Source organism: Leuresthes tenuis, unplaced genomic scaffold, assembly GCF_036924035.1.
Source record: "Leuresthes tenuis unplaced genomic scaffold, fLeuTen1.0.hap1 SCAF_19, whole genome shotgun sequence".
Taxonomy (NCBI): domain Eukaryota; kingdom Metazoa; phylum Chordata; class Actinopteri; order Atheriniformes; family Atherinopsidae; genus Leuresthes; species Leuresthes tenuis.
Genome location: NW_027325373.1, coordinates 18174037 through 18192979, shown reverse-complemented (window position 1 = coordinate 18192979; position 18943 = coordinate 18174037). Strand labels below are relative to the sequence as shown.

Here is an 18943-nt window from a genome sequence, read left to right as displayed (position 1 = left end):
CACGTTTAGCAACACATTTGCTGAAAGTTTGTACTATTTTTTAACTATTTGTAACTATTTTTTGTAAAAGATAAGTAAATAAATAGATAAATAATTACTATCATAGTAATGATGAGTAGAATTCAAGTGAATGAATATCAAGAGTAACATAACTAATCACGTGTACTCAACAGACTGGCCTAAATTACATTAAATTAGATTGATGAAAACTAAAGTTTAGAGCAGTAAATTTAGAGGTGACAGCTAGTTCTAAGGGGGTAATAATTTTCTAACAATGTGTCATGGTCCATATAATTTATATATTTTTTTATTTTACTGTTACTGTATATAAACTTAAATACAGAGAAAAAAGGTAGAGTAATTCAAGATATCAGGATTTACACAAACTATTTTGATGCAAAACTGTTGTCGGGCAGATCAGACAACTTTAGAGTGGCTCTTTGTTGCAAAGTGGCAGTACAGCAAGCTAATTTAAGCTACTTCATCTCTATTAATAATTAATATTTTGCTTATATCACACATTTATTTTTCTGTGTTCAAATAAAACATTTGGTTCTGGTGTTGTAAACAAAGTATAACAAGACAACTTGTGTTTATTTTCATTATTTGAAGAAATAAAAAAGATAACAAAAAGAACACAGCTCAGACAATAAAGGCTAAAAAGCTTGAGTGCTCATAGTAAGTGTTTTTAGTAAATTGAAACAATACATTTTGTAAAAAGGAAGGTGAAGATTGTTAACCTCTTTGGTATGATGGAAAAGAAAATAATCAAGTAAAATGTCTCTAAAAATGTGTTATTTATAATTTACCTGATAAGTAATTAAATGTATCAAAGGTTGTAAAGAAAACATTATTAAAATTTTATGCAATACATAAACACGTGCTTTTATAACCGTATTTGGGATCAATACTTTATCTGTTTTACCATTGTTTTTTCTTATTGAATGTCATAGATGGTGAATATCTCTAATCAGAGTATAAAACTTGATCAACACAACAGAAACTTTGGATGTGGATCATTATGCATATGATTGTTTCACTATCATCAACGAAATGTTGGTGTGATTTGACGGCTATTTGTATGTGGCAAACTTCTCATATATTTATTCATTGGTGCAGAGGCACCATTATTTGTATTGGTGGGCCTTTGTATGTTTTTGAGAGCTTTATTCGTTTTCCTCTTATTGTATTCATGTGTAAATTTGGAATAAATCAATAAGAGGCGTATTTTTTTTTTTGTTTGTTTGTTTTGACGTTTTACTCAACATCATCAAAACTGTGAGTTGTAGCTTTAAGGGTAGCGTCAGAGTGACGTTATACGCGGAGGGCGTGGCCGGCCTGTGAAATGTCAGGGAGGAATGGCGCTCGGCGCGGTATTTTGAACAATCGCATTTTCCTTTCCTCGTTTTATCTGGAAACGCTACCCAGCGTTAAAATCTCGGGTAAGCACAGCAGCGTATCGGCTCCTTATATACTTCACTACACTGTTTCCAGTAGAAACCCGCACAGTACAGAATGTGTCCAGTGTTAAGATATAATGTTGTGCTAGCTAGCTCTGGTTAGCAAGCTCAGCAACTTTGCTAGTACAGTTGTCCTGCCCGCTGGAGTGGCTTGATGAGGCTGCTGGTGCTGGTGATACCCGGTGAGGAATTGGATATTCCCTGGAACTGATTATACACAGTAATATGTGTGTTTACACTACTTTGGCATAAACAGAACAGCAGCTTTAATGAGATGTGGGACAATTGTTCTGTTAACCGCCGGCTAAGTTAACTTAAAAAGCTTACTTTAGCCGGACAATAACTTGTTTTGACGGAATGGTAAAGCGGTTGTTCTTCTTTCTGTATATGCTGTCAAAAATTACAATACACAAGTCCCTAGTTCCCAGTTGATTTGAGCTGTTTACACATTACAGAGTTCCATAGCTCATAACGCTATTGATTTGACGTTTTTCTACTTTATTTACGGACCTTGACTGAAGTGACTAGTTCAAAAATGGGACGTTAAATTGAAAAGGCATTATTAAGTACGGATCAGGACGAGAAACTACAGCCTCAAAGTACATGCAGAAGAGACCTTTTTTCATTGATGAAGTCGCGTGAACTGCATTTGTCGGACCAAATGTTTCAATCCGCAGGAATATCTCAAGTGACAGGAGAAATTATTGAAAGCTAGCATTGTTTACGCTGTCAGAGTCCCTGAAAGAGTTGGTTACTCGCTTGCGGCGCTCAGTTTACAAGTCTCATCTCAAGCTCTCGTGCAGACGCTTTGTTTTGCGGTGTATCGTCTCCGTTAATTGCCTCTGTCTAATAAGAATAATATTGAACGCATTCTCCCATTCAGCATAGCTCAGCGTTAGCCGGAGAGCTAACTGAGTTGATGACGAGGTAAAAATGGCGGATCTTTCGAAATCCAACCCCGGCCTGAAATAGTAACGCAGTCACCAAACAGCCTGCAGCCTTTTCCCCACTTTTTTGCCCCAAGCGACACCACTTCTGGGGATGTTTAAACATGGAAGACGGCGGCTCGGTACAGCTTCACTTGGTCGCTTTCATTCGGGGAGATGAAAACACCCAAATCGGTCAGCGATGTGTGTTCGTGGTATGAGGTGGGAAGGGTTCATATGTGCCTTTCGGTGGATTAATGTTGAGTGGAGTGCAGCAGGACAAAGATACGCCTGCAGACGAACGGTGCGGCCTAGCTAACCCACCATCAGCTGTCAGCCTTTGTCAAAATCAGACGTGGCTCGCGCACATCTCTGTACTGATTAGATCTCACGTGATTGTTCCTGAGAACAAACGTACAGGTCAAGTTCAGAGCAGACTGTTTTTTTTTTTCGTTTTTTTTTTTTCAGCGTATGACAGATTAAGCAGAGATGACAACCGAATACTAAAAAAAGAGAGACTTTCTTAAAAAGTAAGAAACAAACGAAAAAGAAGTGTTAAAGGTAGAGGAGACCAAGCACACCTTCAGCTATCATTTCTAACCTGTCAGTGGAGAGGGCACATTTAATCTAACGAGGAAGGCTGTTCCTCAGCCCTGGAGCTGCCACTGCAAAGGCACAATCTCAATGATTTATTTACCTCAACCAGGGAACATATAAAAGCAGTTTCTTAGAGGATTTAAGAGGTCTGGAGTTAGAATGAGGCCAGAGGGGGTGCAGATATGCTATAAAATATACTCAGGTGGTAGCCCATGTAAAAAAAAAAAATTAAAACATACAAAAGAATTACGGAATCAATTCTGTTTTTATTTGGGATAAGCAGAGCTGGTACTTTGTCTTATTGTGGTACCAGTCTGGAGTCTGGCTGCTGAATACTGAACCAGCTGCAGACAGGCTGATGCCCAGGTACGGAGGTGATTAAGGTAACTGTCTTCAAATCATTCCAGGAAAGGATGGATTTCAGTTCAGCCATGTTCCTTTTTACTTCTGAATGTATCTGTCAGCTTTTAGATCAGAATTAGATGTGAGTGTCAAACTGCTGGTCGTGGTCTGAAGATTGAATGACTGTGGCTGTAAGAGACCAAAAATAACCACGTCAGACTTTCTGTCAGTCAATTGAAGACCGTTATTGACTATCCAGCGTTTTACCTCTTGGAGATATGTAGATTTGTGTATCGTCTACAATGGAATGGGATATTTGGAGAAAATGGAGTCATAAGCTTACTTATCGCTACTTTAATCAACAAATATGTGAAGTAACAATGAATATATTCTCTAATTTTTACCATAACTGCGTGCATTAGTCATCATGATGCTTGTGTTGCAGCAAGTATCTGCTTTTAAATATTTTTAACAGAAACATGTGCAAATGATTAAGAGATATTTCTCCATTTAGCTTTAGTCCTCTGTGTTTGTTGAAGATTTGCTCATATTGGATCCTTTTTATGACAATATAAAGTAATTACGGTGTCCTCACAGGATTAACGGAGAGCTGAGACGTTGCAAGCATGGATGTGGTGTCGCCTGAGCTGAACAGCCTCCTTCCTGATGAAATCATGGATACCGAGGCCATAGAGGACGTCCCTCACTCCCGATCCGATGGCACCGCAGTCCAGTCGGAGCCAAGCCACGACACATCGGTACCGATGGAAACGGACGCATCAGAAAATATCAGCATTTGTTCCTACGCCGCCTCAGCGGAGCATACACAGACTCTGACCACCTCCATCACCACAGACTCCACCCTCAGCTCAGGAAGTCAGCCTTCCATCTCGATTTCCACTGCCTCCTCACCCCTTCTTACCCTAAAACCAGCTTTAGCTACTTCAACAGCCACAACCAAAACCACGGACAGTGTGACTGGGGCTAGTGTTTCCACAAGTGGCTTACAAAAGCTCACAGCTCCGTTTACCATCTCTCCCGCCAACCATCAGATTATTCTTAACAAGGTGGCCTCGTCTCAAGCCACAGAAGCAGCGAAATCCGCCGGTTCTCAGCCCCAGGTCATCAAGCAGGATGGACAAAAACTTTTGGTTACAGCAATAGGAAAGTCGGGGCAACCCATTGTGCTTCAGTTACCTCACACAGGCAGCAAGCCGGGGGTTTCACAGACTTCAGGAGACGCCAAGTCTCAAACGCCACAGTTTAAGGTGGTGACTATTGGTGGGAGGTCGGAGCTGAAACCGGTGGTGGGGAGTTCTGGGAACCAGGTGACAACATTACAGGCCCAGCAGCTGAAGACTGTACAGGTAAGGCTGAAGGATTTGTGTTCATAAGCAGGTGTTGGGTCTGAAATGGGTCAGATGTTCATAAATCACACTTACTTCCCTAAAGGTTAGTTTTTGTCACTGATGTAGTGCTCACAAGCTTTTCATCATCTTTAAACCTTTGTTGCAAAAGCATTACTAACTTTGTCTTCTGTCCATTTATGAGTGTTCAGTGACTTTTCCTTAAACATTAACTCGGCTTAGATTCTCAATTTAAGCTGCCATGAACCAGAATCAGTTTAGAACAAATGTTTTTAACTACATGACTCTTAAACTGTACAGGAAACAAGTAACTCCCTGTGTAGGTATTTAAATAGCAATATAATGAAACAAGAAATAGACTTTTGCATCTTTAGATATTTAAGAGATGATTTTAGAGCATTGTTTCTCGTTGTCATTTAGCTGACCGAAGCACGGTACATTGCATTAAATCCAAACAAAATAAGATATAAAACATAATCGAAGTAAACGGGAGTAAAATTAATAATCTGTGATTGCACAATAAACACATCCTGCTCAACCAGGACTTAAATCCAGCAAAGGAAAAAAGTGACAACCGGTACAGGCACTTATTTAGACCTCAAAGCTCCCCTTTTGTTTAAGTTGCAGCTTCATAGCTGTTATGTTTAGTTGAAAAAATATGCCTCATGAGTTTGTTTGGATGCAAGTATCCATGATATAGTTTGACATATGTGCACAAAACTTGACAAATAATAACTGAGATGCACACTGGTTTTAATAAAAAGCATTTCTGAAATGATCTGTATGATCCCGGTCAACCAAAATAATTAAAGAAGACCCAGCTGCAGTTGACGCTGTTGAACTTGTGTCTGTGTAAAATCTTAGTGGGAACTGAAAAACCCTGACTGCCAACCAATAAGTTCATAATTATTTAAACAGAGAAGCGCTGTTCTGATCACCTGAGAGTATATCAAATGCATTTGTAATAAATAAATGTGAAAGTTTGTCTTTTCTGTTTCCAATTTCATCAAAACACTTTCATCTTCATGATGTTCATGTTGCACAGCTTTTAGCACAATCCTCTGCTTACGTTCACATATTTTTAAATTCAGTGGATTTCCTTGAATTTGAACCTCTGAATAAAAGAGAAATGCACTGCTCTGACAGCAATGCCGGCTCATACTGTAGTGGATGAAAAATCTGCCATATTTACATTCAGTGCTGTGACTTATTTAGTGTACTTATTATATTGATTTACTGTTTAGGAACTTTAAAAGAACAAATGTGTCTAAACTTTGTTGTTTAGAAGCAAAGAGTTCGAAAAACTTTGTGTCACTGAACAAGATTGATGCTACAATCTATAATAAGGGGAAGAAAAAATGGATTTTAGATCGATTTAAGCAGCTCAGCAAGGCCAGAGTGTCTTATGCAAACAAGAAATGACTGTACAGAAATGTCAAAGCAGATTTAAGTTGTAACTCCTAAATATTGATTTCCGTATAATTTGGGCTTAAAACGGATGCTCAGAGCTCAGTTCTGAGCGTATCAGGAGATGAAAACACTAATGTTTGCATCTGGGAATTTAAACCCGATTGGAGGAGAAGGGAAAAAAACGTGCACTGATTTCTTTGAATATGTCATCAGATACCCAAGAAAACACCAGCATCCTCAGCAGCTCCAATCAAGTTTATCATCACAAAAACTGTTAACAGCAAAGGTCTGAATCCTCAGACTTCTGTCACTCCTGTAATTGCAGGTAAGCCTCCGACTTGTTTGTGTGGTGTGTTTTTTTTCTGTTGAAGTTTCTTGTCATTAGCCTGTGTTTTGTTGAATCTGGTGTCTTGTTACAGGACGGGTCCTGACACAGACTTCACCAGTGATGCCCACAAGGACCATTACTCTCTCAGAGCCCCACAACACTAGCATCCAAGGCATCCCTGGGAAGAAGATCGCCATATCCCCACTCAAGACTCCCAGCAAGGTGAGTTCTGCTCCTTTTTCTCCTCTTCCCACCTTTCGGACAGTTTAGTTTCATGATGAAAGTGTTCAGCTTTAAGAAAACGGCAACATTTAGAACATTTCTCATCTGTAACCTCAGGGATGTTGGAGTTCCTGTAAAACAGGCCACTGTGTACACCTACATTCAAGTTGGTTTTAATCTGAATGCACACACAGCAAAGCTGAGGGAAAGCAAAAGTGTCAAAGCTACTTTTAAACTGCTCTTTCATTTAGTTTCTGTTGGCACAAACACACACACGCCATTCATTTCTGATCATTTGGAAACTTTATTATTAGGGACTTCAAGCATCCTGCACTTTTAGATAAAATCAGCTTGAATAAAAACCTCATTTATATTTTTGCATGTAAGAAGCACAGGTCGGTGTTATAAAGGATGTTATTTATTTGATACCCCTGGGATCCGCTGGACATTGATTAGCTGTGAATTATGGTGGGAGTTTATCTTTTATTTTATTCTGGCTCTTATCTCATTATAGTCGAACATGCACAGAAATGTCAGAGTAACTCATTGATGAACACATGAAGCTACTGAACTCCACAGTTCAGAATAAGCTGAAGCCAAATCACTTTGTTCCCTCTGTTTTTTCCTCCTGGACGTAGAGCTCCTCTCTGCTGGAAGAAGAAAACAAAACACCGACTTTTCACAGATTTTACTACTAAAAGCTTCGCTCTAAGTGGAAGACGTTTGCGATGTTATTTCTTTTTATTCTAAATGTTCTTTGCTGCTGGTTTTATTCTGGCTTTTGGTTATTTATAATGGTTCCCATTATCGTGCATTATTCCCGGTGTTATTCTCTAACAGCTAAAATAAACTGTCCAGTCTTCAGAGCTTCAGAAATATTAGATGTTTACTGTGCACAACCATGAGGCAAGTGAGTGTTTTGACCATATCATCATTTCTATGCTTATTTTCCAACTCAAAAGTGTAAAAACTTGAATTCTTATTGGATTTAAGCGCATCAGGTGATGTGTATTTGTCTAAGCAGGGAGGGTGTGGCCTAAAGAGATCAACACCTGATATCAACCAAACTTATTGGGCACCTTCTTTTGTTCAGGCCAAGTGGGCCTGAAATAGAGATTAAACTGACTCAGAAAAGTCAAAAGTTGTAAAAAGGCTGATGCAGCAAATAGTCAACTGAGAAGAAAAAGAGCAGAGATTTGAGAAGTATAAACGTGAAGCTGGCAGGAACCCGTTATCCTCCAGTGTAGTCGTGTTCCTGAACTCCAACCGACCTGGAGACGCGGCTAAGGTAAGGAAGGCTGAAACCCAGCCAACTCTGAACAGCACGCATAAGACTGGGCCGAGAAATATCTGAAGACAGATTATTCAAAGGGTTTCTGGCCTGATGAGATGAGAGCGACTCTGGACAGGCCTGTTGTTGGATCAGTGAGGTGGAGACGGGGGGTGCTGGTGTGGGCTGGTTTTATTAAAGATGAACCTATTTGGACTCTTTTGATCGGGCCAGGTTTTAGTGGTAATTTCTGTATAAAACGCGCTGTGGTTGTGATGATTTGTGCTAAATATATATCTCATCAGCATGAGTATATGTGCTTTTATAAAACCTGTGTCTGTTAACAATATTAACAGGTCCGGATCAGTCATATTTACATTAAACTGTTCTCTGACTCTTACATTTTTCTCTTCATTTCTACTTTAATCTATCCTATATTTTGCCAGTAAAAAGTGGTCCTTTTGTTCTTCTTTACACAGTAAGCTGATTTTAAACTCCCTCTGCTTGTTAATGCAAACGTACTCGCTGATTAAGTTGAACGGACACTTGTTGGTACGTTTAATCTCTGACATCGCTTTACTTTAACAGTTGTGTCCTTTCTTGCTCTTTAAGGCACTTTGGGGGAGCTGAGATGAGTCGGTAATATTGTTTCAAGCCGTTTAATAACAATGTGAATATCCCCCTTGTTCTTTCTTGTTGCCGTACAATAAAAAGCTGTTGGTTGAGTTTCAGTTTTATTTTAGTCTTGAGCCGGCAGCGGTTCCTGTTTATTGGAAGTCTTAAGTTGAGTGTGCTTTTTAATGCTTGATAATGTTCTTTCAATCATCTTTAAACTGATCAGCCTCCAACAGGGTTGGTAACTGCATTTTATTCATATTTGCATGTCTGCTCTCTTCAGGAACTCCTGATAAGTAACGTTATTTTGTTCTAATAGTAGCAGACCCAAATGAACCTTTTGGACCGACTCTGTAGGAATTCCCGAGTCTTCTCACTTCATCGTCATGTCGGGCTGCTTTTTACTGGGTAGTAGAACATTTTGAACCGGTCTTTATCCGGCTTCTCGTAGTAGTTGTAAATCAACACAACCGGTCCACAAGTTCAAGACTTCCTCTTGCTTTTAACTTTCCCCTGTGGGAGAATTATGGTGCGTGTAAGAAGAGCTGAATTCACCGCTCGGACGTTGTCTTTAAGTTACCTGACGGGGGCTTTTTGTCAGATGAGGCTGTGGTTATAAACTCAGGATTTCATTAGAGCAGAGCCACAGTCTGGAAATGCTTCAAGCGGCAGTGGGTTGACACGTAGTCTTACTGGGCTGATTTTCAGACATGGTTTCTGATTGAGGAAACAGAAACATATGTGAACGAGAGCAGCTTTATTGGGAAATCGACAGTATTAACACACACTTTACTGTTTGAACAGAAAGATGGAACTTTGGAGCACGTGCAGAGCACCGTGATCCATTTGGGTCTAATTGAGCATGTACATGCAGGGGTGATCTCACAAACTGGGTCTTAGAGCTCTGATTTCATATGATTTATGTTGAACTAACTTGTAGTGTTCTGTTCCATATCTCCACAGCTCATCCTTGTTTCTCTTGGTTTGTTTTGTTCCAGGTGACTGTGGTTTCTGTGGCTTCTCCGCCCTCGAACACATCTCAGAAGTCTGTAGCGCTGCCGGTCAGTGTAGCACTTGGCCAGCAGATCCTTACAGTCCAGCAGTCCACATCTGCATCTCCAGTCAAGGTGGCCACCAGCCAGACTGCAACACAGGTGAGCTGATGTGTCTGCCAGGGTGTCTGCGGGGTATTAAAAAGTCTTAGAACGTCTAAAATCCAATCATTTGGACTTAAGGCCTTAAAATGTCTAAAACTATCTTAAACTTTCATAAAATGTCTGTAAAATGATTTTTAAAGGTGTATTAATGTTACTTTTATTTAAAACAAATGCATAAACTTCAGTCTTGCTTTTATCTCCAACGTTAACAGTTGAACAAATATTGGTTCACAATAGAGAGGCTTCAGGTGTTTTTAGTGAATTTAAGCATTTTATATTCCAATGTGAAAGAGCTGTTTTAAAATAAATGAATAAATAAAAAATCCTATACTTTGCAAGTAATTCCGGGCCTTCGAGTTTCCTTCATGCCATTTGTACTTTTTTGCCAGTATGGTTGTGAAATGGGTCTGAAATTGTATTCATTATGGTCTTAAAAAATCTTACATTTGAGCTGTTGAAACCTGCAGAGATTCTGGTCTGCAGCATCCTGTATCAACTGTTAACTGTGTGGGTCTTCAAATGGATTCAAAGTTTAAGCTTTTTTTTGCTTCTATCTGAATTTGTCAGAATATTAAACCTGTGCAGTCTGTGGCTGTGGGAGGAGTCGGCGGCTCGCAGTTCAAGACAATCATCCCGCTGGCCACCCAGCCAAATGTGCAGCAGATTCAGGTGCCAGGAAGCAGGTTCCACTACGTTCGCCTCGTCACAGCGACCACAGCGAGCAGCACGGGGCAGCCCACTGGTCCCAGCACCAGCTCTGTACAGACAGGTGAACTGCTGGCTCCTCATTCTTCCGCTAAGAAAAACAACTTTCTGTTATCTTGTCACATTGCGTCATCTGTGGCAGCTCATGGTGCTTGATGTCTCACAGGTAAACCTATGGTGGTGAGCACAGGAGCGGTCAGGATGTCGGTCCCCGTCATGTCAGCACAGACCATAAAACAGGTCACATTAACATGTTTCCATGTTTATTAACACGCAGAACCTCGTGTGGAACGTCCTTTAACAGCATTCATGCATTGTTTTCCCTGTAGGTGGCACCTAAGCCCTTAACATCAGCAGCACAAGTAGTCACCACCACTCAGACCCAGCAACGGCTGATCATGCCCGCCACCCCGCTGCCCCAGATCCAGCCCAACTTCACCAACCTCCCCCCGGGCACCGTCCTGGCACCAGCTCCTGGAGGGGGGAATGTGGGCTATGCAGTCGTTCCAGCACAATATGTCACACAGGTTAGTGCCTTTCCTTTTTAACAGCATGCAGACGGTTTACCTTTTTGTTTGAGTGTGACGAGCCTTCGCTGTTGTTTCCCGCTCGTCTTGTAGATCCAGCAGACACCGTTTGTGACGCTCGCCAGCAGCTCTGGTTTCCCTGCGTCCACTGGTATCCAAACTCAGGCCAAGTTGCCCCTTAATGGGTAAGAAGGAACATTATTTGAAAATATGAAACCTTAGTAAGCTAGACATGATGATGAAATTGGGGGTACACTGATTACTCCTGTCATGACTGGAAATGTCAGATTTTTATCTTCATCGGTGAGCATCGTTGAATTATAGTTTGCCAGATGTTCAGTTTCAACCACTCACTTCTACTTAAGAACAGTAAGAGTAGAGTCGCTGTTGTCTGTTTGTTTCAGGGTCACTTGAGTCACCCCTAACTATAAGCTTTATGAAAAATGAAGGTTTTAAGCCTAATCTTGATGGTAGAGAGGGTGTCTGCTTCCTGAAGCCAAACTAACAGCTGGTTCCACAGAGAGGGGCCTGATAACTGAAGGCTCTGCCTCACATTCTGCTTTTAGAAACTCTGGGAACCACAAGTAAACCTGCAGTCTGAGAGCAAAGGTTGGGAAAATATCCAACTATGAGATCCATCTATATGATGGAGCTTTGTCATTAAGAGCTTTATATGTGAGGAGAAGAATTTTAAATTAAATTGTATTCTGGATTTAACAGCTGAAACTGTAGAAATATGATTGAATTTAGATTTCCTGCCATCAGCAGCAGAGCTTGTAGACCTCTATCTGCACCGATGTCTTTGTATTCAGTTAATTTAATTTCTGGCTATCTTTGTTATTTACAGCGATTGTTGATAAGTTTTTATTGCACTTGCAGTAATAAAGATGATGTCAGCTGGTATGCCCATCTCTCCAGTCCAAGAACTAACAGCTATGCAACCTGCCAAACATTTAAGATTGAAGATATTTTTATGTGAAGACGGGGATTACTTTCGATCTTAGTAAAGTTATTCACTTCCTCAGTGTTTCAGCAGCAGAAACGACGTCAAGGCCAAGAAAACCTTGCAACTGCACCAAGTCACAGTGTCTCAAACTGTAAGTATGATTTATATTGTTTCGACAAAATAAAGAATATTAGGATTAACGTAATAAACGCAAAAAGATGTGATTATTTCATAATACATTTGGTCTTTTTTATATTTACATAAACATTACATATATATATTAGATTTAGATTAGATTTAGTTTTTGGAAGGTTTGGACTATAAATTAGACAAAACAAGCCATTTGAATCTTTCAGCTTCAGGAAAAATGTTTAATTTTTTATACCATATACACATTTTATGAATCAAAAGACTTCACTTTTTAAAATAAATTTAAAGTAACCCTGGAGAATTTGGCAGATACTCCGCTCTTTGGCTCCCCCTACAGTCGTGGGGTGAAACACCGCCGTCATAGAAACAAACCTCAGTGTGAGCCCTGCACATTTACAGCCATACACATGCTAACCCATGTAGAGACGACAAAGACGCCGTCAAAAACCCACAAACATGTAGAGCTAAACGATCTGGTAGGGAGCGGGAAACCAGTCGAGATGTCTCAGCTCCTGGGTCATCCAGGGTAGCATCAGGCCCAGGAATGTACAAAACAAAAGTCAGTGTGCATTCATATGAGTCAGAAACACAAAGTTTCATGGTTCACAAGCTTCACATGTTCACAAACATCTTTCTGAAAGATGGAGACTGAGTCGAGCTGTGTGTCTCTCTCCAGATACTGTGACTGCTTTGCAAACGGAGAGTTCTGCAATAACTGTAACTGCAATAACTGCTTCAATAACCTGGAACACGAAACGGAACGTCTCAAAGCCATCAAGGTGGGGTGGAAGTTCACTTTGTGAGTATCGCAGCTGAGCCGCTTCCTGTCTCGCAGGCGAATTAAGGTTGAAAATCTGTTTTCAGACGTGTCTGGACAGAAATCCAGAGGCCTTCAAACCTAAAATTGGTAAAGGCAAAGAGGGCGAGTCGGACCGCCGGCACAGCAAAGGCTGCAACTGCAAACGCTCCGGCTGCCTGAAGAACTACTGCGAGTGCTACGAGGTGCGCTTCCTCTCATTCTGACTGTTTGCAGGAGCTCTTTTTGAAGTAGCCTTCTTCTTCGTTTCAGGCTTAATCGTGATTCAGCGTCTTGTTGTTGACGTTCATCCATTTCTTTCTTTCATTTCCCCCTCAAAGGCCAAGATCATGTGCTCGTCCATCTGCAAGTGCATCGGCTGCAAGAACTTTGAGGAGAGCCCGGAGAGGAAGACGCTGATGCATTTGGCCGACGCGGCGGAAGTGAGGGTACAGCAGCAGACGGCGGCCAAGACCAAACTGTCCTCGCAGATCTCAGACCTGCTCATGCGGACGACGCCTGTCATGTCAAGCGGAGGCGGGAGGTATTTTCAAACGGTTTCCCACTTTTCTGCAAGAAAAAAAATGGCTTCGCAATATCTGCAGCGTGGTGACAACATGTAGAAACGGGAGTTCATACAATCCAGATCTAATGTTCACGGTCACCTAAAACCGATAAGAAATGCTGTCGGGAGCTCAGATTTTCAGCTTATTTGGTTCAAGATTCTTTTACCGTGACTCTGTAAAGTATAGCGAGCTCTCAAAGCTAAGTGTCATCACTTCCAGCCACTGTCCCAGACTGTTTCTTAGTGAGTTATTGCATAGACTGATGCACATCGATGAGGGTTTTTTTACAGCAAAAATCTGCACCCAGACGAATTCTTCTGCTTGTATTTCCGTTCTTTATGTAGTCGTGAGAGATGAGTCTCGTGACACTGGAGTTTTGTTTCACTGGCCTGGATCAACGCTCTTCCTCTGCTCTTGATAACTAGCAGTTCTTAAAGTTTACCAGCTTGTTGTCTCCGTTAAGGATCTCAACTCGACCAAAACAAACCTGGTTGATCGCTGCTTCCTGATGACTTTGCACAGAAACTACTTCGAGTCACACCAACAAAGTCTTCTCACAGCGGCAGTGCAGCCATCTTTACACACATCTGGGATACACAGCTGTAGTTGTAAGACAGTATTATACAAACTTATTGACTTTAATTGAGTCATTCTTTGCCCTGTTTTATGCGTACACCTGCTAGCCAAAAGTTCTTCCTTCGTAAATATGAGCTTGTGTGCAGGAAAACGCGTACAGGTGATCTAACCCCTGATGGAGCTCTGATCTGTGTACAGAAAGGAAAAATCAGACCAGGAGGATGTGTTGTCTCAGATCTTGTGTTCTTTTTCCCGCAGGATGCCGTACACGTTTGTAACGAAGGAGGTGCTTGAAGCGACGTGCGAGTGTTTGCTGGAACAGGCCAAAAAGGCAGAACAGACTCATCAGCCTCAGGCTGAGGCCGAGAGGATGATCCTGGAGGAGTTCGGACACTGCCTCATGAGTATAATCAGCTCGGCGGGGAAGGCTAAAGCAGAATGTGCTTCCATCAACTGCTAGGCTGAGCTTTCAACTCTCTCTACATGGGATCCCTCCCGAGCTGTGGGGGCTGAGAGACGTGGATTACTATGCACCCCGTCTCGGACCCCGCCGGGTTTCTGTGCTGCCGGGGAGACGGGTTGTTGCTCCTTCGAAAGCAGAACAGTGGCCTGAAGGCAGACGGATTCCCCCGCCGCTGGCAGGCCAAGGCCAGCTGGAAAATAAACCCGGAGCTGTTCACCTGCTCGAACTGAAGGACAGATGAACTGAGCTGCCTTCAGATTTGTGCTGAACAGGAGTTTAAACCTTTCTTTTCCCTGTCAAATCTGTTTTGTTTTTTTTTCCCCAAACTTTTTCTCCTCTGTTTTACCCTCCATCTTCTCCTATTCTTTCTTTTTTTTTTTTTTTTTTTTTTAAAGAATGCCTGTGAATTTTTTGTTATTGATATATTTGTGCTTAAAGTAGACGAACAGAACATGTATCTTTTGATATTTATTTTGACAGATATTTGTAATCAACGTGAGCGCTAATATTGTGTGGCTTATAGTGCTGCCAAATGTTAATTATTAACCAAGGCTAGGCTACATTGTTTCAATGAAAGTAAGTAGTGGCGTTTATTCTAAGTACAATTACAAGATGAATGCACACCTACAGACACGCAAAGCACTGCTCGGAATAGTTGAACCATGAGCTGACTGATGGAGGTACACATCTCTCCTGGTGCTGTTTTGTGTTTATTAGTTACATGCTAACTGCTCATTAAAAACAGCATGAATTTGAGAAATAACTGACTCGTGAAGTGACGCTCCTGACTGGAGGGGGGAGTAGGTTGATGGGAGATGGGTAGATTGAATTAAATGAAATGAGCAGGTCCGTCCGAGGTTGATCCCACAAATAAGGAGGCGAACCTCGCAGCGGGGGAAAAAAAAAAAGAGGAAAAAAAGGCCAACATTTTGTCAAATTCTTCCAGAATTCCTCAGAAGACTGTAAATGTACTTTTGGTTTACATTAAGATGCTTCAGAGGGCGCCTGATATTAAGGCCAACATGGCAGCGCATTAATGGAGACCAACTGTCTGTCCCCATCACCTCTGTTTGCACAGTATCACTCCTTTTATTTGAGTTCACATTTTGCATATCACTAAAATTCCCTTTGCTCACCATTAGGAACCACATTGACTGGACTTTTCATGTACACGCCCCCCCCTCCAAAAAAAAAAAAAAGAGTCAAGTATGCAGGACATAACCATAATCAACATGATTTTCACACTTTTCCCTCTTTCAAAAGCCAAAATATAGTTCCTGGTCCCACCCAACATTTTTTTTTTTTTTTTTTATCAGTCACATCAGCGCACTCTTGTTTATTTCTTTTCTACACGTACCGTGCTAAAACAGCTTAGTTTCGCTCTGTGTCGCGCTACAAATTCTTGGGAGATTTTGTAGTGTGGTTCGTCATCCTGCTGCAGGAGGCTGCTGCTGTCAAAGTACAATCCATGTTAATATCAGGACCAAAGGTTATGATTGCATAGTAACATGATGGCCAATCAACTTCATCTGTCAGCTGTTTAATTGCTATGGTTTATCAGTGTATATGATCAGTATCATAACATTGGAAGTAAAGGTTTGATATGATGGCACTCCTCATGGAGAGGACATAGAGATTCATATTATTCATCTAACTGCTTCAACTTTACTCTCCTGGTTCACTCGCAGCTCTCTTTGGGTTGTTTTTCCCAACATCAGACAGCTTTTTTCAGTTAAAAACGTTGAAAAACTCTCTGCACACCACCTCCTCGCCAACAAACAGCAGTCGAGACCAGCTGCTGACCAACCTGAGGCATTTAGCAGCGTGAAAGCTGACGTTCCCTCGAGTTGTTGGAGACGACGAGAAATGTTGGACTTGCAGGTATGAAACGAGGTCAGAAGTACATGTCCAAAGTGGCATAGGAAATGGTCTGCAACCCCAAAGGCACATTTGTAACCCACAAAGACGTTGGTATGCATCAGAAATGACAGGTCATGTTGGATTTACTTTAGGTATATGATGTTTGAGAACAGGAAAGATCCTACAGCAAATGTTTCTCTTTTGTTTGACTCACTCTTGCTCCACTGCACCTCAACTGCTTAGTTCCACTTCCCCTTTAATGAAAAACAGTGTCTGCTAACTACCGTTCCAGCAGGATTACATCACTTTTTTTTGTCGTTTATGATTTGAAACAATGCCACAGGGTATGTATAGATTGTACAGAAAGTTTTTGTTATAATAATAATGACTAATTAAATCCTAATTGGTGCATTATGTGTGTAGTAAAACCATGAATGTGGAATATGGATGATAGTTATTTTCTTTCTTTTTCTCCTCCTGGGTATTATTTTAGTCATGAGTGGCAGTTTCACAGTGGGATGGTACATTTGGAATCAAGAATTTCTTTTTAAACGCATACTGATCTGAAAACGATTAAAAATAATTTATAATGCACCCATCTGGTTTTTTTTTTTGTGTTTTGTTTTTTTTCTGTCTGGTTTTTTGCTATCAAATCTTGGCGACTACCAGAGAGGCGTTGTAAGGCACTGGCGCCTACATTAACCACAATGCAAATCGACGAGAGTTCCGCTTTGCGCATGTCTAAATTTCTCCCGCGCAGCAGGTGGCGGTAAATATAGACATAATATACGGTAAAGGGTAGAATGAGGAAGATGAAGAAGTTTGGTGACGGTTTATGGAGCTATGGAGCAGTAACGTGCAAAAGGATCTGGGAATGAGTCGTTTGTTGAAGAAAGGAGTCATACTTTTTTTACCTGGAAACCTTTTAAATGTTGTCTTTCGGCACTTAACTTAAATTCAGCTAACATAAGTTGAAAGAGTAAGTTGTTTTCTTTGCGTTATTCTTAAATAGTTTCATATCGTAACATTAGCTGACATCGTGTCTGTACACGGCGTCTTTAATTTGAAAGAGCGTGCTCCTTCATTGGATAAATGTATTACAATTTAAACGTGTAGAGATTTTACTTAAATTAAGCATTAATGCGTAAGGAACTTTTAACGCGGTTTTTCAATTGCTCAGAGAGCACGTGGTCGAGTAAAAGTCCGCATGCCACAACTCGTGAATCGAGCAGCACGCGAAACTCCAGTACACTTTTTTGTCTTATTAGTCAACAGCTTCGCTAATAGAAATCTGGACTATTATACCTTAAATCTAGACATTTTCTTAGATTTAAACAACTTGTGACCAAATCGGCTTATATTTTATGATCGTAGCAGTTCAATTGTGGCGCGTAAATTGGATTTTGTTTTTTAATGTTCAGTAGTATCTGCGTGTGTCAGTTGTTCAAACATGCAAGTACCCAAACTGTTATGGATCACATCTGAAAATCAAAATCCATCTTGTGTTGACAGATGCAGTGAGGAGTCCCGGTGAAACAATGAAAGCTGGCTTTACTGTAAGTAATGCAGTCTTGTTGTAGTCTAATACAATGCCATCCCAATGATTATACCAATCACTACCCATCTGACCCATTCATGTGTTTGGGGAAGATTATTCATGCTTGTAAATGAGGGTTTAGACGTTCATTTTCTAAAGTATTGCTACCTGTCAAATATAACATTTAAGTATACTTAAACGCTGTTGTTCTTTCAGGGTTGACCCGTTTCCATGACTACAGACTTCAGGTAATATGTTGACCATTGGCTGTATGATATTCATACACCAAAAACATGCAGCACTTGATCAGCTTGTCTTTGATTTGTCATCTAATAAATGTTCAAATAAACTATTAAGCAAAGGTTATGGTGGTTTGTCTCTTCTTTGTTTGGTGCTGCTTTCGTATATATGTTTACAAAAATGGTGTTTAGGTAACTACATTTTGATCTTGTTTGGTTTACTTTATCGGGTCGAAAGTAACTAAATGGGTTTTAGTCAAATATTAGGTTTTATAATTAAGTTGAGGGACTTTAGACCCTCCATTGGATGCTACTTCGGTCTCTGATCAGGGTTGTTCTAGAGTTAACTTTGTATTTCATTACATTTTTTTTCAGCTTAAGGGGATGATATTAGGACAAGAAGTCTCTTTATTGCCAAGTAGGTTTAGACTAACATGAAATTTACATAGTGGTGTTTTGATATAGTTCCAATAAATATAAGGAGGCCCATTAAAAATTATTTAGATATGGTTATAGATTTAATACAAAAATTCAATTGATATATAATAGTATTGTGATGTTAGATATAATATAAACAATATGTACAGAGACGAAAAATGTGATTTGATAGTGCAGATTTGGCATAATGTGTTGTATTATAGTTATTCAATTTCAAATCTAAACCTAAAATATTTATTTACTTGTTTCCTTCCCAGTTGGACTCAAGGCTTTAAAATTTGGACTTTTGAAGTTTCCTTCTCAACTTAAGTGGATTTAAGATCTAAAATAGGAATAATGGGAAATAGAATTTAAATTTGATACTTAAATATTTAAGCTTATTTATTTTATAACAGTAATTGCTCGCACAATGACCATTTTACACCATATTTTGCTTGTTTTTGTTT

General features: G+C 40.4%; 1 protein-coding gene and 1 long non-coding RNA gene across 2 annotated transcripts; both read left to right on the top strand.

Moving 5' to 3' along the window:
* Nucleotides 1-1327: 1327 nt before the first annotated feature.
* lin54 (lin-54 DREAM MuvB core complex component) lies at nt 1328-16408 on the top strand. The gene is made up of 14 exons (XM_072371950.1): nt 1328-1442; nt 3923-4692; nt 6316-6427; nt 6522-6652; nt 9536-9691; nt 10262-10463; nt 10566-10639; nt 10729-10926; nt 11020-11111; nt 11952-12023; nt 12699-12801; nt 12887-13024; nt 13160-13362; nt 14219-16408. The coding sequence occupies exons 2-14, from the start codon at nt 3952-3954 to the stop codon at nt 14418-14420; spliced, it is 2424 nt and encodes an 807-aa protein (XP_072228051.1). The 5' UTR covers nt 1328-1442; nt 3923-3951; the 3' UTR covers nt 14421-16408.
* A 678-nt stretch (nt 16409-17086) lies between these two features.
* LOC140277077 (uncharacterized) lies at nt 17087-18181 on the top strand. Its single transcript, XR_011909066.1, has 2 exons — nt 17087-17262; nt 17796-18181. It is a non-coding gene; the product is annotated as an uncharacterized lncRNA (long non-coding RNA).
* The last annotated feature ends 762 nt before the right edge of the window (nt 18182-18943 follow it).

Bases quoted from the DNA above. Each gene is read 5' to 3' on its own strand.
- lin54 (XM_072371950.1), top strand. From the start codon at position 3,952: ATGGATGTGGTGTCGCCTGAGCTGAACAGCCTCCTTCCTGATGAAATC. The intron at 10,464-10,565 runs GTGAACTGCTGG...GATGTCTCACAG, and splicing joins CACCAGCTCTGTACAGACAG to GTAAACCTATGGTGGTGAGC. The intron at 13,025-13,159 runs GTGCGCTTCCTC...TCCCCCTCAAAG, and splicing joins ACTACTGCGAGTGCTACGAG to GCCAAGATCATGTGCTCGTC.